The sequence below is a fragment of the Cibotium barometz genome, chromosome 61 (assembly GCF_041138505.1).
Source record: "Cibotium barometz isolate CiBa-2024 chromosome 61, ASM4113850v1, whole genome shotgun sequence".
Classification (NCBI taxonomy): Eukaryota; Viridiplantae; Streptophyta; class Polypodiopsida; order Cyatheales; family Cibotiaceae; genus Cibotium; species Cibotium barometz.
The window spans coordinates 16,680,915-16,703,172 of record NC_141106.1 but is presented as its reverse complement, the minus strand read 5'-3'; the positions used below and the strand labels follow the sequence as shown (position 1 = coordinate 16,703,172).

At 44.8% G+C, this 22,258-nt stretch overlaps 1 protein-coding gene across 4 annotated transcripts in view; it reads right to left on the bottom strand.

The window, feature by feature from the left end:
* Positions 1-208: 208 nt before the first annotated feature.
* The window catches only part of LOC147604606 (uncharacterized), a 48,474-nt gene continuing 26,424 nt past the window's right edge, over positions 209-22,258 (bottom strand). The window contains exons 2-5 of one of the 4 annotated variants that reach the window (XM_086794520.1): positions 1,205-1,608; positions 914-1,094; positions 778-817; positions 209-690 (exon numbers count right to left, since the gene is read on the bottom strand). In XM_086794520.1, coding sequence (XP_086650646.1) covers positions 670-690; positions 778-817; positions 914-1,094; positions 1,205-1,608 — 646 coding nt within the window. In that variant the 3' untranslated portion in view covers positions 209-669. Of the gene's footprint in view, positions 818-913; positions 1,095-1,201; positions 1,609-22,258 lie in introns of all 4 variants that reach the window. The other 3 variants (XM_086794519.1, XM_086794518.1, XM_086794516.1) reach the window with 3 other exon arrangements.

Below are 22,258 nucleotides of genomic sequence, written 5' to 3'. Positions count from 1 at the left end.
AACACTATCTCCAGTAGGCCCCAAAGCATGTAGACTGATCTCTTTATCAATTATATCCTTCCACCAATAACCTCTCTCACTTCTTTGAGCTCATACCTGATATTAAAATCCAACCTTGCTATATGTTTTAGCACTTCAACTTGCTTGCACAAGTTCCGGTGCCGCCTGAATTCTACCCATCATGAAAGTGGCAAATTTTGAAGAAATGTTTGAAGTAGAATCCATAATCTTTGATTAAAAAGGTAGAATAAAGATAACTAGCCCCTTTATATCCACCAAAGAGATGAAACACAAACTAAAGGGATGGCAAGGCCCATTTTATGAAGTGTTCACTTTTCCAGCACATTTGATGTTTGCTCAGATTTCTCTGAAACAAATTTTGATCCAAAACACAAATGTTAACAAACTAAATACACTTCCTCACAAGGCAAAAACACACATCCTGTTCACACATTTCCATTTAAGCCTTTTTGCACAAGAAATGCACCACTTTTTGATGAGCAGTTACAACAAAATTGTAGCCCCAAGTAGGGAGGTTTCTACAGCAGCCATCAGGCAACCTGCCAAAAAGCAAATTTCTGAGCAAATGTTCCCCATGACATCAAGTGATACTTGAGAAGCAGCAAAAAAGCAGCAGCACTGGATTGAGCAATGTGAAAAAGGCTGTTCTCAGAAATCCCATGCTGCCAACTGCAACACACATAAATTCGTTATGCAACTTAAAACCATAGCAAAGATCTGGGTACATGAAGACATTGGGCACAAAACACTGCAAACCATGCAAGAAGAAAGCCGGACTCCTGGTGTAACAGTGATCCTGCAGAATAGATGGTCTGACCTTTAGCATCTACAGCAGTAAATACTGAGCACCACAAAATATCCCATCAAATGCATGAAGAGATGAGGTGTGAACCTGTGAAGTGTTGGATCCTTTCTTACAGCATCCAACCATACCGCACTTCTTCGTTTCTTCCCACTGGTCTTGCCTTTGGGTGATGAATTCGCCACTACATCGGCTATTGTGTTAATGTCCATGTCACTGTCACCCTTTTCCACTGAAATAGGGGAGCCATCCATGCCTTCATCCCTACAAACTAATCGATCAACCAGAACTACAGGAGTCAGGTAGAAACAGAAAGAAGACCTAAATGCCCATTAAGCCAAAAAAAAACCATGAAGGGGAGTTAAGGGCAGGGCAAACCACCGAGACGAAGGCCAGAACTATCAAGTACTGTATTTGAACATCCTGTTCTCTCCACAACAAAATATTGCTTCAAAACTTCATAAACCCTGACGCTATAATTTCGAGGCAGTCGCTTATCAACTCGCTCTGAAGGACTCAATCTCCAGTACGAAGTATGCTTTGACAGGATTGCACACTCATAGCCATGTATTGTTTTGAAAGGCTTCCACAACCTGTTCCATCTATACACACATTGTTGCCATGTTTTATGCACTCTCAACTTTTCCAGGTATCCTGCTACAAACTCCCAACGCTGTTGCTTGGATTTGAAGGATGTCGACGAAGGGCAAGCCCGCATCTCCTCAGCGAGTTTCCTCTTTCCATCAATCAACGAAAATGTTTCGTGCTCCAACCAATTGCATCCCCTTTCATATCCACAGAGAAGTTTACTATGGTTAAGTGTAAGCTACTCTCATGGCGCTTCATGCATTTGTGTTGTACATGTACATACATGAGACATATGGCCACACAAGAAACACAAAATGAAGACAAACACTTGATAAGCAGAGCACAACTTGAGTCTTGTAGTCAAACAAACAGCTCTCTGGCCAACAACACCATGCCAAAAGAAAACATAATATTGAACAAGAGTCAAACACAAAGTTGTGTACGTGTGTATGCATGAATATAAGACCAGAATTACATGTAACTAGAAAAGAAGTGAGATCTTTCATTCTCTACTCTTTTCCGACTTAATTGAAAAGTACTACCCCTAATTTAAAAACAGTGATGAAAGATTTAAGAAATATATTAAGACCATGCATAACATAACATCTTCTGTGTTTTAAAATCTAGATGATGCTGAAATGCCAAAAATACATATAGCAACAGTCATTCCCTTGTAAAATCCTTCTAAAGTTTCAAAATATTCATTCAGACTACAAGGAAGGTATTGTTGCACCCACCCACACTCTCAACCAAAACAACTGTACGACTTGAAGGAAGGAGGAAAAGGGAAGACGGTTATAGAAGTGCCAATGGGATCAAGTGGAAAAGGTTTAAGAATTGAAGACAAAGATGAGGATCACGATCACAAAAATAAGGAGTGCGTGATGAGTAGGGAGTCATCATTAAACTTACAACTGCGAAAGGCAGCTTTCATCTTTTATCACATCAATCAATACAATAATCATTGAGTCATGCATAGCTAGATCCACACATGCCACATGTCAGTACATGATGCCAAGTGTCCCTAATATATACATCATTACATAATATCCTTAAGAAGCTATTCCCACACAAAAGGACTTACACATTAGCGGTTGTTCACACACACACACATCGGAACCGCTTTATTTATGCTTATTCTAAGTGCTAGATTATTATTGCCACTTAGGGATAGTTCCCGTGCACACATACATGATTCCTTTTACATTGATTTCCACAACAAGCCCTCCCTCAATGGAAAGGAGGCATGAGCTAACAACAAGATCTGATGATGATCAGAGATGGCCGGTATGAGCCCACAAACTTGCTCCAAGGGATGACAAGAAGCCTTCAAGGTATCAAGTCATCCTAATAGGTCTTTGACAAGATCATCCTCTGCTCCAGCCTTTGAATGTGCCATAGGTGAGGATGAGACTACGAACATAATCTTCCCAAGACCAAAACTTCGTAGAAGAGTGGCAAGGGATGGAGAGGATGAAGTGAATGACTTAGTGGCTTTGGGAAATTGGAGTGTCAAAACAAGATGAGTAACCTATTCCCTTTCACGGTATACAAAAAACATAATATACTCCTCTTCCCTGAAATGCATAAAGACCAAGATGTGTGAGATGAACAGGATTTCCTCCCCTCCGATACTTGAAGTAGGACCAACATTAAGAGAACTGGATGTTGATGATATCAGGATTAGAACAGAACAGCAGCAGTAGAACAAGACTTTGACGAAGTACCTTGTGGTACATACTACAGCCCAAGGTAGATGAATGATCTTCGGTTGATGCATGACACCAGTGTACAGGGGTCATTAATATTCACTGATGCCGAAATGCCACAAGAAAAGCTACCCCTGGATTCCTCTGCATATTTTTGACTTATCTCTATTACAAGCAATGGTAAGGTGCTATGCCAAGAACACAAGGCCGACAGGGCACCATGCTAGGACACTCCATACTGGCGCTTTGCCTGTGCCCCTACAGCATCGATGTAGCCGAGCACCTTAGTGCCAATGCCCAAGTGGTGCATGTTGACCTCATCTAGCTATGCAGGGAGGCAAAGGGCAAACTGAAGCACCACAACACCGAGCTGCTAGGCCCTTCCCGCAACCGCCAGCGCAGCTAAACCACAGCAACTAGCGGCGCACTAGAGTTCAGGCAGCTGTGCCAGGTGGCTGCACGTTCAAGAACGTGACGTTTATAGGATCCAGGCCGATGCCACTCATGTCGATCGTCCTAGTTTTGCACCACATGATGTGGGCGACTTTCGACAACTATGACTTGGGCGTTGAGTCCATAGTTGCCAAGCGTTTCATGAAACGTGTTTCATAAACGTTCCATTCATTTTCCAGAAGTTTCAAAAACGTTTCATACAAAAAGGGGGGGTACAAGCCTCAAAATTTATATACAGGTTTATAATGTCAAAAATATGTTGCCTTCCCTACAAAACAATATTAAACATGCATCATTTACACATTAAAACATGTTTACAAGCTAAAACTAAAGAATCTGGGTGACCCAATTACAGTGTGTAACTATTTGGTCCTCCTAGCTCTATTTCACATAATGAAATCCATGTCCGGACACCAGCTGTTTGGAAGAAGACATGGGGACAGAGTCCATAAGGATTGATTAAGAAAAAGCACCATTCTTGGTCAAAAAGCAAGAAAAAGTAAAAAGTCAAACAAGGTTAACCACGAGCCAAGGGCACCATTGGAAAGAGGAGACTAAGCTGGACCAAAAAGCTAAAAGCCGCTTTCTCAAAAAGCAAGGCCCTGTAGTTGTAAAAGCACAAAGCAAGAAGTTTGACTATTATTAATAATATTTAATAAAAAGACAAAAGCAAAGCAAAAGCATTACTTTTTGGCAAAAAGCAAGGCTTCCCCAAGTATAAAAGATGCATGAGCCTCTCTTGAGAATCAAGCTGAAGAAGAACCTCTTCATCGCGTTGCCATCTTCATTCACGCGTGGAGATTATCTTCTTCATCATCATCTATGAACCAAATCATGGAGTTTTTCATCGCTACCCGCTGATTTCAGAGTGCCTCCAACAACTGCAATGCCACGTCACCATCTTTCCGTGCGACTATACGGATCCATACATCTACACGGACTGTACGGACAGAATTTCAAAAACCCTAAAAATTTCAAAAACCCTAAAAACTGCTTTTTGCAGGTTTTCATCGCCCGAAAACCATTAAAACAGGTTGTATATCAATTTTCTTGCCAGAAAGACCTTCTCTAGGGTTTTCATCATTGACAAGGCTATAGGAATTGTGGAGATTATTCATGGTATGAGCGAGTGGATTTAGAGCTTGGACAAGAAACATGAAGCTTGGACATGGAAGCTTGAACTTGAGCATAGACATGAAGAACTTGGACATGAACCTGGAACATAGGGCTTAGACATGGAGATTATTCATGGGATGAGCGAGTGGATTTAGAGCTTGGACATGGAACTTGGACATAGAGCTTAGACATGGAACATGAAGCTTGGACATGGAAGCTTGAACTTGAGCATAGACATGAAGAACTTGGACATGAACCTGGAACATAGAGCTTAGACATGGAGCTTGGATTTTGGACTTGGATTTGGATTCATTGGACTTGGGATCCATTGGATTTGGATATTGGATCTGGTACTAGCCCGGTGAGAGATACTTGTGGGTCATCCCCGTGGTATGCTCGACATCAGAGATCTTGTGCGTCGACATCAACATTGACTTGGATATCCTACATCGGCATATTTGTTTGTTTTGTATTCATTGATTGTATTGATCCAGGCCAGCGTGCCCGTGGATTGTTCCTGAATAAATTCCTGAAAGGGGGCGGGGCCTGTTCCCCGCTCAATGTGGTGTGCCCCATTCCCTTTTCTCTCCCCCTCTCTTTATATTGGACACGTGGTTGAGTCTGTCACTGCACGCCCCACTGGGCTTACACAGTGGGCACCCAACTGAGTCACTGACCAATTGGCATAAATAAACTCGCAACATCAAGAATCAAGATCTGGATTTCATCATCAATAATGGCAACTACTCAATAATGGCACTCAAAGTGATCACAAAAAGTTTGAATCCTGAGCTAATACAAAGAAAGTAAACTAAAGTCTGAAATACACAAAGTAAAGCATGCTGAAGCTTGATAGATGCAATCATGCATGAATGATGACAAATAGTAAACTAGAGGAGCTGATTTGTGCAAGGCAAGAGCTCCTTCAATCAGTTTCCCAATCGCCTGTAGACGTTTTTTTTTTTTTACGTGCTCTTTGGATAGAAAACGTTGAAAAACATAGGTTTTCCCAGGCAGCATGAAAGAAATGTGTTTCATTGAAATGAAACGTTTATGAAACGTGTTTCATTGCAACTATGGCGTTGACACCAACGTGCTGGAACACGGACTGGTGCACACCACCCGGGTCTATCGCTCGCATCGCCTTCCACACGCGTAACGTGAAGAAGGTGAAGGAGAGGCCGGCACATTATGTCACTAGTCTAGACATTTCCCAGTATGAAAGGTGCCTGGTGGTCGTAGAAGCTCTTATAGCTGTGGCTACATGCTACAGATTCAAAGTGGATCTCCTGGACTTGAAGAGCAGTGCTCTTATGGCTGTGGTTGTGTGACTACTGCAGATTGAGTTGTTACTCAATGGCTTCATGCTTGAGCATCACGGAGATGAAGCTTGATTATGCATACTGCATCATATGGTGGTACCATATGTAGTCCCAAAGCATGACAAGTGAAATTAAACAACACACTCGAAGTTACAATTTGATGGGGAGAAACAGTTAGGGTTAGGTCATGTGGGAGACATACACAGAGAAACAAGGGAGAGAGAGAGAGAGAGAGAGTTGTGGGGATAAGTCAACTCATGAGGCATGAGTGTGTGACTCCCCTATCACACATGTATATTGCACTAGTACACATAGTGCACTTAGTACATTAAAAGTACTAAGTGTACTATGTACTATAACTTACGGGCTTGTACACACTATAAGGGTGGGCATAACGCCTTTACCCCAACAACCTCCCACTTAAAGGCAAAGTGCCCTTAAGTAAAGGAAAAGAAAAAATCAGCATGTACATGATAATATACAAGGCCATATCAAGGCTGTCCATTTGGACCATTTTCAGCACCATTTAAGGGCTGGTTTTCCTGCTGTAATGGCTGATTTACAGCCCTTTGTTGTTGTCCATGATGTCCATCATCATCAAAGATGACTCTGCCAGGCTCCTGTTGCCTTGCAGGCTCCTTATACATGCATGTTTCATCAAAAATGACATCATTGCTGCGTATGATCTTTCTATTCATGGGATCCCAAAGTCTATACCCCATTTCACCTCTGTCACCATATCCTAGGAATATGCATTTGTGAGACTTAGGATCAAGTTTGGTGCGCATTTCCCTGCGTATGTGCACGTACGCAACGCATTCAAACACTCTCAAGTGCTTGTATGACGGAGGCTTCCCTGTCCATACTTCTTCTGGCACTTTCCCACCAAGCCTCGTGTTAGGTGACCTGTTTATAAGGTGAACGGCTGTCATAACAGCTTCAGCCCAAAAACCATGAGGTAATGCAGCATGTGACAACATAGAACGGACCTTCTCCTGAATGGTCCTGTTCATCCTCTCTGCTGTCCCGTTTTGTGGAGGATCATAAGGAGTAGAGAGCTCCCTCTTGATGCCTTTAGCATCACAAAAGTCTTGAAACTGTTTGGACATGTACTCTCCACCATTGTCGGAACGCAAAGCCTTAAGTGTTATGCCAGTTTGATTCTCAACAAGAGCAACAAACTTCTCAAACACTGAGAATGTATCACTCTTCAAACGAAGAGGATAAACCCACACCTTGCGTGTGGCATCATCTATAAATGACACAAAATATTTTGCCCCTCCCAAAGAAAGCTGAGGCATCTCACATACATCTGTATGCACAAGCTCTAACTGAGCATCTTTCTGTCCAAGAGCTTTCTTGTGGGGGCACTGTAGTTGCCTACCATATATACAATGCTCACAAAACTGAAAACTTGAAAACTTTAGAGAAGGCAAGTAACCCAAACGAGACAATTGCTCCATTCCCTTGACACTCATGTGTCCCAACCGGCTATGCCACATAGAGATTTCCGGCAGCTCGGTTGCATTTACATTAGCATGGTGACAAACACCTGCATGCATGAAGTAAAGAGTGTCCACCTTAGAGCCTCTGGCAACAACCAGTGAGCCCTTACTAATTTTCCACTTTCCACTACCAAATGTGGTAACATAATCAGCATCATCAAGCTGTCCAGTAGAAAGCAGATTCTTCTTGATCTCAGGCACATGCCTGACATCATGGAGCATAAGCTGTGAACCATCTGAAAATACAAGCCTCACATCACCTCTGCCAAGAATTTTGCATGCATGGTTATCACCCAAATAAAGCACTCCTTCATTGCCAGTAGTATATCTGACAAACAAGTCTCTGCAACCTGTGACATGAAAGGAGGCACCTGAATCAATGATCCATGAGTGCATACCATGACCACCTGTAAGAAGTGAATGGGCATCAAGTGAAGAAGTAAATAGGACCTCATCCTCACTGCCACCTGCATGTGACACATTGATTTCTTCAATCTTGACTCCACTTTTGCCCTTTGGCTTTACATCTTTGGCTTCATCTTTCTCTTTGTCTTTGCCTTTTCCCTTTTCCTTTTGATCATTTTTCCATTTGTAGCATTGCTTTTTAATGTGTCCCTTCTTGCCACAATAATGGCATTCCAAATCCTTTTTGGAGCGAGACTTGCTCCTTCCCCTTTCTTGGCTTTTTCCCCTTTGCTGGGATCTCCCACGTGCATTCATTGCATTTGACTTTCCAACAGAGTTGTTTTTCCTGTTCATCTCTTCTTGAAGAAGAGCACCCTCAACATCTGCATATGACAGCATAGCATTCGAATTGCTAGTGGCTGTCCTAAATGTGTCCCAACTCTCTGGCAAAGTGCATAACAGAAAAGTGGCTTTGAACTCATCGTCCATTGCCAACTTTTGATTAATGACCTGGCTGACAATACCATTAAACTCATTTAGATGGGCTGTCATAGAAGCCCCTTCCTTCATCTGAAGACCTATGAGTTTCTTCAACCAATACACTTTGCTTGAGGCACTTTGTTGGGCATACAAGTCCTGCAATCTCTGCCACATTCCCCAAGCTGTCTTCTCTTCACGAATGCTGAAAAGTAATGAGTCTGACACAGACAACATGATAGTAGATCTTGCCAGCTCATCCATATCTTCCCACTCTTCAGCAGTAAGAGAAGCGGGCATCACACCCCTTTCTTTGATAGGCTTGTGCTACTTTTTCTGGAGCAACACATTGTAGCACTGGGTTTGCCAAATATCATAATTATGCGAGCCGTCAAGCTTCTTGATGTGAAGCAATGAAGAGCTCTCACCTGTGGTTGCCATAGCAATATGCAACCTTTAATGCCTGACTCCCTGCAAATGTGCAAACACTGCACCCCCAAAGCACACAAAGTGCTCACAAATGTTCTCCCAAGCTTTATCTCCCACTGCGGAAGCAAGAATGCAACTTTTCTCCCACTGTATGTGATGAAAACACCAAAATCTGGTTGCTGCAGATTTTGGACAGCACCTTAAATGTGCTCTTTTGCCCTTCCAAAGTACTGTACAGCAGTACCAAGTGCTCACCAATGAAGTACCAAACCTGTACCGGCAAGTACAGCAGCTGAATTTGAACCTTTTGATCACTCAAAACAGTGTACAGCCATGCCAAAACATGCACAAAGCTGTGCCAAATCTGTACCAGCAGGTACAATAGCAATAAATGCTCTCTTGGCTGTCCAAATGAGTGAAAATCAGACTTTTACAGTCCTGTACACTGCATACAACAGTTCCAAACAGAAATTGGGCAAAAGCCCCTTGACTGCAAGCTGATTTTTGAGGATTCAAGGCATAAATGTCTTGCCTGCTGCTTTGCCAAGCTCAACAAGCATAAAAACTTGAAAAGCCCCTTGATTTGAGATCAATTTCTGATCATGCATGGTACATTGACGCACATGAAGGCATCCAGAGTGTTCACGATGCTTCCCCCTGGCCACATATACATCAAATACATGAAAGCCCCTTGATTTACAGACACATTGAGTGCTTGTAAGGCATCAACACATTTTCCACAGCATCAAATGCGATTGCCTGCATGCAAATCAACCAAATCGGCACAAGAGCCCCTTGATTTGCACTGCAATTTGCTGCAATTTTGCCCAAATGTGCGATTTTTCACATCATACAGCATGTATGAGTGCTTAATTGCACAATTACATCAAAAGCCCCAAATTTCGACATCCAATTTCCTGCAAATTGAACCTGATTGTGACCAATTTCTTGCAAATTGATCCTGATTGTGACCAATGTCACCCAATTTTGCCAATTTTGCTCAAAAATTGAGCAATTGGGCACCTGTACCTGCTCAATTGATTACTGTACTTGCTCAATTGCAAATCCCAAAAAAAAAATTGAAGCAGAATACCTTGTAATTTTCTGATTTACTCTGATTTGCAGGCGGGTTGATGAATTTGGTGCTGCTGCAGAAAGATTGATGCTATTGGAGGGCTCTTCAGGCGTGCTGCAGAATTCGTGTGCTGCTTTGTTGAGAGAGACCAGCTGCTGGGCAGGGTGGCTGCACCTGGCTGACTCCCACGACCAGCCCTCCACGCTCAACACCCGGCGGCTGTAGGCACGTTGCTTTGCAGGCGCTGGCTGCTGCTGCTGCTGCTGCTGCTGTGGGCGCTGCTGCTCTGGCTGTGCTGGCTGCATGGCAGCCTAGTTGTGGCAGTGAAGCAGGTGCGCTGCCCGTGAATGTGCTGTTGACGGGCGCCCCCTTCGCTAATGGCCAGGCGCTGTTCACGATGTCACGGTTGCGTGATGATTGAAGCCGACTGCAATAGCCAGCGTCTTCGCCCAACGCTCACGCCTGCGTGTACCAGCCGACGACTAACGCCCAGTTGCCTACGCGCTTGATTGTTTTACGCCGTCAAACGCCTGTAGCCGTCTTCGCCTGATAGCTCTACGCTATCTTCTCCACCTTCGCCTGGGAGAACTGAGGGCAGCTATGGTACCCGCAATGGTACCTCTGGCTTGGGCTATGGCACAGCTGCTGCTGCTCTCTCAACCCACCTGCCTGCGACTGGTCACACAGTCGACCAGTAACCAGCACTGCACAAAGGCGACCAGAGACAAATTCTGATGCAGCACGCAGATCCGTACAGCAGCACACGCCTGTTCTCTGCAGCGACAAAACCCTAGAAAAATTTGCCAAGCTCTGATACCAGTTGATGGGAAGAAACAGTTAGGGTTAGGTCATGTGGGAGACATACACAGAGAAACAAGGGAGAGAGAGAGAGAGAGAGTTGTGGGGATAAGTCAACTCATGAGGCATGAGTGTGTGACTCCCCTATCACACATGTATATTGCACTAGTACACATAGTGCACTTAGTACATTAAAAGTACTAAGTGTACTATGTACTATAACTTATGGGCTTGTACACACTATAAGGGTGGGCATAACGCCTTTACCCCAACACAATTCACTACCACCTTCATCCCCAAACAAACGGCCAAATCGAGAGCATGAACGAGACTAAGATCACAATGTTGCGGTGTTATTGTCAAGAGCATCAAACTCTTTGGGAGTTCTTGCCATTGGTGGAGCATGCCATCAATGATGCAATGCAAGCATCAACCAAGAAGACTCCCTTTGAGGTGGTATATGGTCGTCTAGTTACTAACCCGATCACCTGAGCTCTCAAAACTCCACAAGAAACTATGGTGCAAACTAGGTGGTTCGGAATTTGGACCAACTATTGCAACAAGTTTTGGAAGAAATATGGAAGGCGTCGACAAAGTAAGTCCACAAGGCTGACAAACATCGTCTCGAGATAGTACCTTGAGAGAAGGAGATTGGGTTTATTTGAAGATCATGAAGCACATACTCAAATGATTCGAAGAAGTTGCTTCCAAACTAGCTCCGAAAAAGAAAGGCCCATTCAAGATTATTAAGAAGCTCTGTGTTTTAGTCTTCAAGATGGAGTTACCGAGCCATTGGAGAATGCTTCCAGTGCTTTATTCGAGCAACCTTGTAGAGTATCATGGGCCAGAGCTGAGCGCTCCGCCAGACAAGGATGAACCCAAGTTGGTGGATGACACAGGATTACAAAAGATCTTAGTACCCGAGCACGTTGTTTTGCACCAATACGAGAGGGGTTCTCGTCGAAAGCAGCTCTAGTGTCTCCTCAAATTCAAGAGATACGAAATCTAGTAGGCAATCTAGTTTGATGAGGATCAGTTCACCGATGAGTCTCGCCTGTTGTTGAGAGCTTATCAAGAGGCCATGAATTTAAGGTCTGATCATTGAGGACTTCTAAAAATATGGGGCGGTATGAGAATTGTAATACGTCCTACGTACTTGTGACAGATTGAGAGGCTTGACGATTTATTTTTTTTTGAAGGGGGGGATTCTATACCACGTTTGGTGATTCATGAGCTTATTCTTTAAAGGGACAAACACCTACTATGGAAACTTTTGGGTCTTATATTGGATATTAGCAATAGTAAACGAGTCAATAATATTCTTATAACGAGATCCGTGATAATATGGGAGGTTTATCTTGCTGGTATATTAGGTTTAACTGTGATGGCTAAAACAATGGAGCAGCCATGGTTGAGTGAAAGAGAGTACAAGACAATGATTGCACAAAACTCAAGTACTATATTGATGTGTCAGCAGCATTTAAACAGCATATATCGCATAATTAGCAAGTCGTGTAGCATTAAGAGACCAGCCAACCGGTTCCCTTCATGCGTATAAATACCCAGCGTTTTCCTCATTCATTTATTCATCAAGCATTCAGGTATTCTGAAACCGGCCTCTGATAGAAAACCAGAGTGCGGTAAGAGCTAACACCCGTCCACTTGTAGTCTAGATGAAAAACCAAACACAGATTGGGGCTAGGGTGCCCAAATCTGAATACACAGCGACACCTGTTGGCCCCAAAGCTTGGCGCCCCTTGCGGTATTTCTTTATTCCATTAAAATAATATGTATGGCTGAGTACAAAACAAAAACCAGCCAAGAGTTTACACCTGTAGTCCAATCTGACTGCCCACAAATCCTTCTCAGCACAGAGGATCCATGCACACAGATCTGTGTCCTCAAGCAACACACTGTGCCTCCCTCTGATCAGCCAAGTTCACAAAGCAGGCCAGCCATGGGCATACATCTGGCATAACTCATAAGCATGATACATCTTCTCAGCTCAACATACATGTGCTGTTCAATCCCTGTCTTAATCCCTTGTCAATCTGCTATACTCCTCCTCTCACAAGGAGCCAGATAACACATACCTGTAGCAGACATCAAGCAATAGAAAGAGAGATGGATGAACAGAGTCAAGGCTTACCAAGTTCAGCTCGTGAAACAACTCTGGAGGAAGCAACAGCACCAATCTGTGCCTGCAGGCACTTGAACCCACAATCCTGCTTCACACGTGTGCTTGCACTTGCCTGTATCTTCCTCCTGATGCTCACTCCTATGCTGTCCTTGAAAGTACAGATCTGAAAATCAGCACTGTACTTGATTGTACCGCCTCGGGATGCGTGCCAGGCGTTGTACTTGCAAAAACAGCCTGCTGTCCACTTCTGTACCAGCCTGAATCAGCCTGCACAGGTCTGTCCAGCACTCAGAAAAGCACCGTCTGCACCTGTATGCACTGTATCTGACTGTCCGTACACTGTACGGCAGTCGTACAGTATGGTTTGGGCTGGAAAACAGGTTGTACAGCCTGTTTGGAGCTTCTGCGCAGCAAAAACAGCAACTGTCCTGTGCGCCGCCAGCAGCAGATGAAAGAGAGAGAGAGAAAGCTTGCGTAGTCCTGGCCGTACAGTGCTGTACGGCTGGTTTGCCTCAGAAAAACAGCAGCACAACTTCTCTTCAGCAGTCGCCTCCCCTTCCTGTGCTTTTCCACGATTGTACCCCATGCGCATGAGAGAGGCTCCACTTTTGCTACACGACTCCCCCAAAAAGAGAGGAGAGAGAGTGTAGAGAGAGAAAACCTCCTTCCCAAGTTAATCCCTAGGGCCCCAACTTAATAAGTTCCCTAGGGCCACTAAGGCCTAGGGGCAACTTTTATAAACATTAAAAGTTAATGTTTTAATGTTCCCCCTTCACACCTAGGGTTGTCCACACATCTTTAAACACTGTCCGGGCACCCCCCATGTGAATCATAAAATATTCTGACCCTGCAACCACCATGCCCACACTTGTCCTGCTCCATTTTCACAGGGCCATGACATACCCCCCTCTTGAAAGATGGCAAGCGTCCTCGATTGCATTCTGGTGATGCATCAAAATATCCAAAGTGAAATATACAATATGGCAAGATCAGCGTCCCAATCTCTCTGAGCCATACACATGTATCAATATTCACTGCAAACCAATGGCATAGTAATAGTCCAAGTTGTATACCACTGTGAACCATACATATCCACAAAAATTTCCATGTGACTAGTACACATATATCATAGAAGTCCCATAAACAGATGTACTGTCAGCCTCAGTACCTTCGGATGAGATAAAATCTGCACCAAGCGACCTCTAGATGTCATCTGAGCCTGTCTGTATCAAGGGAGTGGAGGTGCTACCCCCCTCTTGAGCATCAGGTAATGCTCCAGACCCATGCTCTGCTGAACCTGAATGAGCCACAATAAGAGTCGGCTCTAACTCAAAGGCATCGAGATAAAGCTGCAAAACCTGAGGTGAATCTGTTAAGTCACCTTCCTCCATCCACTTCGCATCCATCGGTGAATAGTTCTTGAACTTCACAAGATAGCGACGGGAAACTTTACCTCGTACCTTCCTTTCTTTATGTGCCAGTATCTGCTCTGGAATCAGAACCTCATCAAGTTCCTCAACTTCCGGCTGAGCCTCATCTGATACATCCTCAGGCACATCCCCACGGAAAGGTCTAAGAAGACTCACGTGAAAAGCATTGTGAATTCCTCCAGTGATCTGGTAACTTCAAACGATAGGTTACCTCACCAATCTTTTCCAAAACCTAAAAAGGCCCATAATATCGCATACTCAACTTAGGGAATAAGCGCTCTTTACCCTTCATCTTCTTGAGTCTAGCCTTTTCAAAACGCAAAAGAACCCAATCACCCAATGCAAACTGTAAATCACGTCTGTGACGGTCTGCGGCTTTCTTTTGCTTCTGCTGAGTTTTCTGGAGGGCCAACTTAACTCTCCGATAAGCTTCATCCAAGCTCTCCACATACTGATCAGCCTCAAAAATCTTATCCTTTGTATGCAAAATGGGTGGTATCTTCTTCCCTCCTTCTACAATCTCAAAAGGCGCCTTGCCTGTCGAGCTATGTACAGTGTTGTTATATGCAAACTCCACCAAAGGAAGATACTTTTCCCATTGTTGCTTGTGCTCTGACACATAACACTTTAGAAGATCCAACACTGTAGAGTTAGCCTCTTCTGACTGACCATCTGTCTGTGGATGAAATGACGATGAAAACTTGAGAGTTGTACCCATGTTGTCAAACAACCCTCTCCAAAACAAACTCGTCATCCGTGGATCACGGTCACTAATGATAGACGTAGGCAAGCCATGATACTTGAAGATGTTCGCCATGAACAACTTCACCATATGATCCACTTTAATTGTCTTCCTCACGGGAATGAAATGAGCCTGCTTACTGAACCTGCATATGATTGTCCAGATACCATCATTTCCCGTTTGTGTCCGTGGAAGATCAAATATAAAATCCATGGCAATGCTCTCCCAAGGTCTATCCGGAATAGGTAAAGGCTGTAATAACCCTGGTGTCTTCTGACGGTCAAACTTTACCTTCTGACATACGATGCATTGCCTCACAAAGGCGTCAACATCTCTCCTCAAGGTTGGCCAATAAAAGAAAGTCTCCACTGCTTTGACCGTGGCGTCAATACCTCTATGACCTGCATACGGTGGAGCATGACTTTCAATCATAACCTTGAGTCGCAATGGCCTGGTAACACACAGTCTGCCATGCATCAATAAAAACCCATCTCTGAGAGTGTAATGCTCATGCCGCTGACCCTCAGACATCTGATCATACAACCTTTCAAAATCCTCATCATGGGCATACTGCTCTTTCATTTCATCAAGCTCATGATGATAAGCAAGTGAAACAGCAGAAACCTGTGGCTTGCGTGACAAAGCATCTGCCACTACATTCTTTTTGCCTTCCACATGCACAATCTGGAAGTGAAACATTGACAAAAAGTTTGCCCAACGCATATGCTTCTCTGAAAGCTTAGTCTGCGTGAGGAAATATCGCAAGGTCTGATGATCTGTCTGTACAGTGAAATCAGCCCCAAGCAAGTAGTGTTTCCATGTAGAAAGAGCATGAATTACAGCCAACATCTCTTTCTCATACACCTGCAAATGCTTCTCGGCATCTTGCAAAACTCTACTCTCATAGGCTATCACATGTCCCTCTTGCATGAGAACTGCACCAATGCTACTTCCACATGCATCACACTGGACAACAAAAGCCTTTCGGAGGTCCGGTAACACCAATACTGGGTCCGAAGTAAGCTTTTCTTTGAGCTTTTTGAATGCTGTAATTTCCCGATCAGCCCATCTAAACGGAGTTGCTTTCTTCGTCAAAGCATGAAGAGGCGAAGCAATTTCAGCAAAGTGCCGTATGTAACGCCTGTAATAGGAACACAATCCTAGAAAGCTGCGTACATCATGCACAGTCCTCAAAGCTGGCCAATTAAGTATTGCTTCCACCTTTGCTGGATCCATACGGACTCCATGACCAGACACTATATGCCCCAAGAAATGTATATCCTGCAAGAAAAACTCACTCTTCTTGCCATTAACCACCAATCTATGGTTTCTGAGTTCTGCAAACACAATGGCCAAATGCCTTCTATGCTCTTCCTCAGTTTGTGAATGCACAATCATATCATCAAAGAATGTGCCCACAAACTCTCTATGAGGCCTGAAAATCCTGTCCATCATTCTGTTAAATGTGGCAGGCGCATTCGTTAAACCAAAGGGCATAACCAAGAACTCATACAACCCAAACGTGGTTCGGAATGCTGTCTTATGCACATCCTCGGGTCTAATGCGTATCTGATGATACCCGCTTTTCAAGTCAATACGACTAAAAACTGTGGAGCCCTGTAAGCGGTCCAAGATGTCATCGATCCTTGGTATGGGGAATCGATTCTTGATGGTATTCTTATTCAGCGCCCTGTAATCAATACACATGCGCCAAGAACCATCCTTCTTCTGCACTAAAAGCACAGGTGAGCAAAAGGGTGATGAGCTAGGCTGTATCAACCCCTTATTCAATAGCTCCTGTACCTGACTCATAATCTCTTCCTGTTGGGCTGCACTAACACGATACGGCGGTCTATTCGGTGGAGTACTACCAGGAATCAGATCTATGGCATGATCTTCTGGCCTCTCAGGAGGTAATTCTCCTGGCAATGACTCGGAAAAACAGTCTTGAAACTCACTTAAGAAATCAGCCCTGTCTTTATCTAACATTGACAAATTAGACTTAGACTCATCATCCTGTGCATCCTTTACATAAATCAAGTACGCGGAAAGATGCTTTTTCATTACTGATGAAATCGCCGAAGCGGATACAATAGGAACAGATTCCCCTTTGAGTTTTACATCCAATACATGCTCTTTCCCTCTATGAGTCAGAGTAATTTTCCTATTGTAAGTATCCACCACCGCATGTACCCTGTGGCACCATGGCATCCCCAACAAAACATCACAGCCATCCAAAGGCATGATGAAGAACTCTTCGCTGTCCACATAACCCTGCAAATGAAGCCGAAGCTTCCCAATGATAGGAGTAACAGGTTCTGCATACCCTGGACAAGCCATATTTGCCTCATGTAACGGCCCCATCTCCTCTGCGCGAATCCCCAATCGGCCAGCCAAATCTGGTGAAATGAAGTTGGCTCTAGCACCTGTGTCAAAGAAGATCAAAGCATTCTGATCTCTCACTTTGCCCCATGCCCTGCACAACTCTGTAGCTTCACCACTTAGCTGCTCACCCACAAGATCAGGAACTAAACCTGCAGAAGGCTTTGGTTTCTTTGGCTTGGGCTCTCCTTTATTGTCAGGATCCTTCTTGGACGTTCTCTTGGGACAATTGAATGACATATGCCCCTCTTCAGTACAGTAAAAACACTTTTGAGCATCTCTCAAAGCCTGTCTTTCCTCAGAAGTCCTTTTGGGCATTGGCAACTTCTTATACTTTGTCTCTGTAGACCCTTTAGCATCACGAGAAGCATGCCCAAATTTTTCAGCTTTCTTGCCCAATTTCTTACTGCCTTTAAATCCAGATGAACCACCTGTGAGTAACGCATTGGCTGTCATAGCATTTTCAATCATCTGTGACATGTTCGTTACTCTTGTCTTTATACAGTAATCGCGTACCTCCTTGGGCAGCCCACAACAATACTTCTCTACCTGCTCAGATAATGGCACGGCACGATAAGAAGTCACTGGGAGTAGAGCTTCCCAAAACTTCTTGTTATAGTCTTCCAAACTATCACACTTTGAAGCATCCAGCTTGTGCCATGCTGTCATAACATCCACCTCAAATGTAGATGTGAGCCATACGGAAGAGAAAACCTGTTTGAATTGGACCCATGTGGTGGGTGCTATGCCCTGCAAAAGAAGAGTAGACCACCACTGCAAAGCATTGCCCTTGAGAAAAGTGGCAGCTTTCCTCACCTTCGAGGACTCTGTGTAATTCCCACCAGAAAAAGCAGCATCAAACTGCTGTAAAAAGGTAAGTGCCTTCAATTTATCCTTGGCCCCACTGAAAGTGTCAAACTTCACTGCAGCTCCCCCTTCCTTGTAATCCTTTGCCTTTCCCATAGGCGTTAGATTATCATATGGAAGTGGTTTCGTGAGATTGCTGCCCCCAACATTCATACCCATCATTGGGTCAACATTTCCCATTCCAACACCAGGCATACCATACATCCCAGCCATGTTTCCATACATTCCATGCTGCATACCTGGCTGCATGCCACCAAACATATTGCCTTGCATTCCAGGTTGCATGCTTCCAAACACATTTCCTTGCATACCGGACTGCATACCACCATACATATTCCCTTGCATGCCAGGCTGAAAATTGGCTCCAAAAGGCCCATACATACCCATGCCTCCCTGAGGATAACCCCCAGTCATGGATTGAAACACTGAGCCACCACCAAAGTACCCTGGATGCATGTTCTGCTGAGGAATAGGTGGCTGTCCATAGAAGGAACTCTGTGGGTTTGCACCAAAAGCATGCTGCATGTTCGGAAACTGTGCAGGAGATGGATCCTGTGGAGTGGTACCACTATGACCATGAGAAAGATTCTTCGAACGAACCTTCTTCTTCTTTTTCTGGGGCTCTGTGCGGGGCTCTGAGCGAGATCTCATAAATTCAGCAAATCTCTCGCTCTGTGTGAGCTGCATAAAAGTATCCATAACACCAGCCAAGCGATCTTTGAACCGAGCATCATCATCCTCTCTACTATGCACATCTTCTGGCTGTGTTACATCCTCATAAGGCTCAACATCTGCAGCCTGCTCTCCTGCAAAAATATCCTCAGATACATCTCTTTCAGGAGAAGTCTCTTGCTCTTCTTCTTCTTGATAGAAGTACTCTTCCTCTGTATCAGACATGGTTGCTGAATTTTCAGCGATGGCTTTCTCCAAAACAACCACGAGCTCACCCCCTTCAGAAAGTTGATGATTGGTCCCGGCAACGGAACCTTGAAACCGGCCTCTGATAGAAAACCAGAGTGCGGTAAGAGCTAACACCCGTCCACTTGTAGTCTAGATGAAAAACCAAACACAGATTGGGGCTAGGGTGCCCAAATCTGAATACACAGCGACACCTGTTGGCCCCAAAGCTTGGCGCCCCTTGCGGTATTTCTTTATTCCATTAAAATAATATGTATGGCTGAGTACAAAACAAAAACCAGCCAAGAGTTTACACCTGTAGTCCAATCTGACTGCCCACAAATCCTTCTCAGCACAGAGGATCCATGCACACAGATCTGTGTCCTCAAGCAACACACTGTGCCTCCCTCTGATCAGCCAAGTTCACAAAGCAGGCCAGCCATGGGCATACATCTGGCATAACTCATAAGCATGATACATCTTCTCAGCTCAACATACATGTGCTGTTCAATCCCTGTCTTAATCCCTTGTCAATCTGCTATACTCCTCCTCTCACAAGGAGCCAGATAACACATACCTGTAGCAGACATCAAGCAATAGAAAGAGAGATGGATGAACAGAGTCAAGGCTTACCAAGTTCAGCTCGTGAAACAACTCTGGAGGAAGCAACAGCACCAATCTGTGCCTGCAGGCACTTGAACCCACAATCCTGCTTCACACGTGTGCTTGCACTTGCCTGTATCTTCCTCCTGATGCTCACTCCTATGCTGTCCTTGAAAGTACAGATCTGAAAATCAGCACTGTACTTGATTGTACCGCCTCGGGATGCGTGCCAGGCGTTGTACTTGCAAAAACAGCCTGCTGTCCACTTCTGTACCAGCCTGAATCAGCCTGCACAGGTCTGTCCAGCACTCAGAAAAGCACCGTCTGCACCTGTATGCACTGTATCTGACTGTCCGTACACTGTACGGCAGTCGTACAGTATGGTTTGGGCTGGAAAACAGGTTGTACAGCCTGTTTGGAGCTTCTGCGCAGCAAAAACAGCAACTGTCCTGTGCGCCGCCAGCAGCAGATGAAAGAGAGAGAGAGAAAGCTTGCGTAGTCCTGGCCGTACAGTGCTGTACGGCTGGTTTGCCTCAGAAAAACAGCAGCACAACTTCTCTTCAGCAGTCGCCTCCCCTTCCTGTGCTTTTCCACGATTGTACCCCATGCGCATGAGAGAGGCTCCACTTTTGCTACACGACTCCCCCAAAAAGAGAGGAGAGAGAGTGTAGAGAGAGAAAACCTCCTTCCCAAGTTAATCCCTAGGGCCCCAACTTAATAAGTTCCCTAGGGCCACTAAGGCCTAGGGGCAACTTTTATAAACATTAAAAGTTAATGTTTTAATGTTCCCCCTTCACACCTAGGGTTGTCCACACATCTTTAAACACTGTCCGGGCACCCCCCATGTGAATCATAAAATATTCTGACCCTGCAACCACCATGCCCACACTTGTCCTGCTCCATTTTCACAGGGCCATGACATATTCAGCAAGCAATCACCCAAGTGATCATCTCCCCAAGGCTGAAGCGAATACTTATCAGCTCCTCTATTGCAAAAACGCAGCTTCCCTTTGCTTGCAAAAACACATCATCTCGACCTGCATATTCAGCCAATCATCACTTGGATATTCAGCATCTCACGCCCTAGAAACTGTCACGATTGTGACTTAGTTCATTATACACAGTCTCCTCATGATTACAGATACTGAAGTGACATGATTACAGAGGACCCCTACACTTGGATGGTCACGACTATTCGCTCTAGAGACATGCCTCTTCATCAAGAGCCACACTCCTTCGACGACTGGTCACACCCCTTCGCTCTAGGGTTGCAACTCTTCATCCAATGGTTGCAGCTATTCGTCCAAAGGATGTGTCTCTTCGCCTAGAGTCATGACTATTGGTCATGGGATGTGTCTTTTCATTCGTGTCTCTTGAACTCCTATATAAGGAGCCTGTTGTATCACAATTTCAATCAATCAATCAAACATCTGTGTTCAAGTCTACTTTCAGTTTCAGTCTTAAATACACAGATAGTGGATGAAATACTAAGTAATAACAGTAATCCTCACAATGGTATCAGAGCAAAAAATTTTCCCGGGCCTACGGTTGTGAGCCTCTCACCCTCTCCGCTCTACTCCCCTACCCGGCGTTGTATGGAAGCAGAAGAAAGATGGAACCTACACTTACGAGTATGAGGTAACCCTAAAACTTCTTTATTAATTACACAAGACAAATGCACAGATGTGTGTGTGGCGTACCCGGTGAGTGTGCAGAGATTTCCTGCTGGTAGCCCTTCGTGAGCCTCTTCATCGGGTTGTGCCCTTTCGTGCATGGGTTCGCATCCCTTCACACGAACGATGGCACCAAGAGATGGCACCTCTTCGCATGGCACCCCTTCGCTGCTGAATTTGGAGCCCCCCCCCCCCCCCCCCCCTTCGCCTTGTTTGCTGCCAGCGTGCCTCTTGATTGCTAAGAGTGGCTGCCGGTTGTGAGCCTCCTTAATACATGCAGCGACTGCCGGTGGCACACTGTTCGAAGAGGCGCACCCTCCAGTCGGCGATGTGATCCAGCCTTCGAAGCGGCACATCCTTCTAGTCGGCGAAGCGTCAGCTTTTCAACCCAAAAAAAAAAACGTAACGTTTCACATTAACAAAAAGCCTTATGATTTAAGGCTTATACACTTAAGCCTTTTTTTTTTATACACGTGGCTTCCACCAGCCACGTAAGCAATCGGGCGCCAGCACCCCACGGCCGCCAGCGCAAGGACACCCGCCAGCGACCAGCGCAAGGAAACCAGCCGACCAACGCATTTAAAAATATATATATATATATAAAAGAGCGAATGGGGCCAGCGCAACGAATTCATCCGCCGACCAGCCCATTCGCTTCTCTCGCACGCTGTTCCACACAAGGTGCGCTCCTCTCCCACGTTGCCACGCCAGGGACTTCTCTCCACTCTGGCACACACTCCCCTTCTCAACCAGGTGTCCAATGGAACCCAACAGCAATCAGCCCGCGCCTTACATCTCATACATAGACGAGGTCCCGGAGGCCA